The 2,888-nt window shown below is 48.1% G+C and overlaps 1 protein-coding gene across 1 annotated transcript in view; it reads right to left on the reverse strand.

Moving 5' to 3' along the window:
* Positions 1–2,329, reverse strand: part of LOC135805304 (fibropellin-1-like) — a 19,251-nt gene extending 16,922 nt beyond the window's left edge. The window contains exons 1-2 of the mRNA XM_065319324.1: positions 1,523–2,329; positions 440–575 (exon numbers count right to left, since the gene is read on the reverse strand). Coding sequence (XP_065175396.1) covers positions 440–575; positions 1,523–1,774 — 388 coding nt within the window. The 5' untranslated portion in view covers positions 1,775–2,329. The remainder of the gene's footprint in view (positions 1–439; positions 576–1,522) is intronic.
* Between the last annotated feature and the right edge of the window lie 559 nt (positions 2,330–2,888).

Raw genomic sequence — 2,888 nt, forward strand, 5'->3', positions numbered from 1 at the left:
GTTACGACTAACAGTACTAACTTATTGGTCTTTTCTCTTTACCTATAATATTGGCTCAACATCTGAGTTTTAACACAAGTTCCCACCCAAGAAGTCGTGAAACTGTGTTGGCCGTCAGTGGCTCAGTCACAATCTAAACCCCTCGATTGGACTGGTGCCTGTGTGGCTCCAGTTGAGCTGGTAACACTGTGCAACTCTGCATGTGGTTCTATAGAGGAAGCGGTACACTGTAACAACACGTGAGTGTACTTGATATTATTGGTTTTGAAAGTGGTTCAGTGGATCAGAGTGCTATTACACTCAAATAGCATTTTGTCATCCAAAGTGAACGCATATTGCCAGAATTCGATAAAAAAGGGAAAAGAATGACCACGACTACTGATTTTAGGCACAGCGAGCATGAAAAGAAGAAGCAAGGCTCGCCGTTGCTTGGACTTACCCTCGCCAAGCAGGTTGGGATCACGCTGGACGGGTGGGCCTGTCGTAACGTCCTGACTGTTCCCTTCTGGCGTCAGCAGGGCAAGTAGCAAGCAAACAAAGACAACGCGAGCAGCATTCGCCTCCATCCTGCCAACCTGAATGTAACAACATAACAAACGCACAACTTTAAAATACAGTGAGACCTTGCTTAACCGCACACGTCCATTTCCCACAAAAATATCCAGATAGGCGAGGGAACCGGATGACCGGACACCGGTTATGTTGGATGCCTTACATGTATGCTGTAAAGCTGAGCGAGGTTTGCCTGTACCAATACATGAGCGCCAGGGGATCACTGGATGAATGCCAGGGGATCACTGGATGAATGCCAGGGGATCACGGGATGAATGTCAGGGGATCACGGGATGAATGTCAGGGAATCACTGGATGAATGCCAGGGGATCACGGGATGAATGTCAGGGGATCACTGGATGAATGTCAGGGGATCACTGGATGAATGTCAGGGGATCACTGGATGAATGTCAGGGGATCACTGGATGAATGCCAGGGGATCACTGCCCAGTACTGAGACACTATTCCATCGAGTTGCAAATATCACGATTTCCTAACATTGACCGATTTTGTGTAGCGAAGGTAACAATTCTCATTCATTCTCAACGCTCAACAGCAACAGTATAGACAGGATCGATTTCTGGATAACGTAACTTTGAAATGTCCGAAATGTCCGTAAATCCGAATCACATACATTTTGATGGGGAGAGGCCACAGCTATGGCATATGATGTCACTATTTCCACAAAAAGTGAATAAAAGAGGAGTAATATTTCGACTAAAACTCGCCCAAAAGGGTGCCCGGTAGACCGAAGTGCCCGAGACTTCGGGGTCCGGATAACCGAGGTATGAATTGAGTGAGTGTATACAGCTTTTACAGTATATGCCACCCGTACTGATTGCAACAGTATGACTGCCGCAGTTCCCCAATGGCCAGTAAGGGATTATCCAGAATACAAACTATGGAAGTAAAAATTTAATAACATGGCCTACTCGAGAAACTGTTTAAAAACTGTGATGCAACTGCTCACCTTCCGTGCCCAGAGTGCTCCACTTAGCAATGATCGGGTTGATTGAGAACTGGAAGTTGCTAGGAAATGGTCAAACTGCTCTACTGATGAGCTAAGAGCTTTCCTCCCTTTTAAGTTGCTTCGATGTGGCCCTGGAGGGCTGACCCAAAAACCTACTTGTGCGGCAGGCAGCCCGACGGCGAAGTGGCGCTTGGATGTTGGAAAGCGCGATGAGAATGGTGCGGTCTGTTTGATGCTGCACATCGCCGCCATCGGATATTGTAAGACGTCACCACAATCTTCAGCCCACTTCCGTAGAATTGTGTCTCGGAAAACGCTCTCCCGCACGTAGTGGTTGTCTGCTCAAGCACACGCTCCCGACCTGTCCCGTGACTGATAATTATAGGACACATCGGTGGTGAAGTCACGACCAGTCCGGGCGACGACGGAGATCTTCGTGTCTTCCAGCCAGGTAGATCTACGTGTGCTCGGTTTGATACGAAACATCCGCTGCCAGGGTGTTTTTCTCGGCTGATCCCCTAAACTTTAGTAAAGTCTAAAGCCAGGTTCCCGAGCACCGGTCCAAGCACACACAGTCATGACCAACCCACAAGTACTGACCTTACTCATCCTTAGGCTTAGCTGTAGTCGACAATTTATTTCCACAGTAGAAGTACAGTAATGTAATTAGTTAGTTGGCATAGGTGCGCAGTATCTGACCAGCTTCGACTGATTTGCAGGGAAGATTATGTGGTAGTTGATTATGTGGAGCTGCATTCGGAGACGCGAAGAAATCAACCACACCTACTAGTACTAGGTCTAGGTGCGAACAGGTATTCGTCGACTCTCCGATTTTCTGAAGAAATTCGTGCAATGGCGGTACCGACAAAAGGAGCGCAGATACAAGTAGGCTAGTTCTAGGCAGAGAGTAGTAAAATAACAATGATATTTTACGACGCCAGTGCACTAGTGCAGTACTGCCAGTAGTGGTTCGATCTAGGCGACAGAGAACAGTCTCCCCGCCTTGTGTCCTGGAAGTGGAAGGATGACGCCGTGACCGGATCCTCGCACTGCATGGATTTGCACGTCGCTATGGCAGTTGCATTATACGCGGTAGGTGCTTGCTGACATGCCCTGACTGAGTGACTCAGTAAGATAGTACTAGTAGTACTAGATCTACTTACTAGTAGTAGTAACAAAATGATGGCAAAAGAGCTAGGCACGTGCTGTAGACATGGGTGTAAATATCGACGCCCATCGTTCACGAAGTCTCATGCATTCGGCAAACACGACCGCACCGGACGTACGTGCGCTGCCGCTTCACGCGTCCCGATCCCCCGAATTAAGTACCTATTAGTTGGAGGCTCGTGCCCGCTTATGGACATGT

The sequence above is a fragment of the Sycon ciliatum genome, chromosome 1 (assembly GCF_964019385.1).
Source record: "Sycon ciliatum chromosome 1, ocSycCili1.1, whole genome shotgun sequence".
NCBI classification, from domain to species: Eukaryota; Metazoa; Porifera; class Calcarea; order Leucosolenida; family Sycettidae; genus Sycon; species Sycon ciliatum.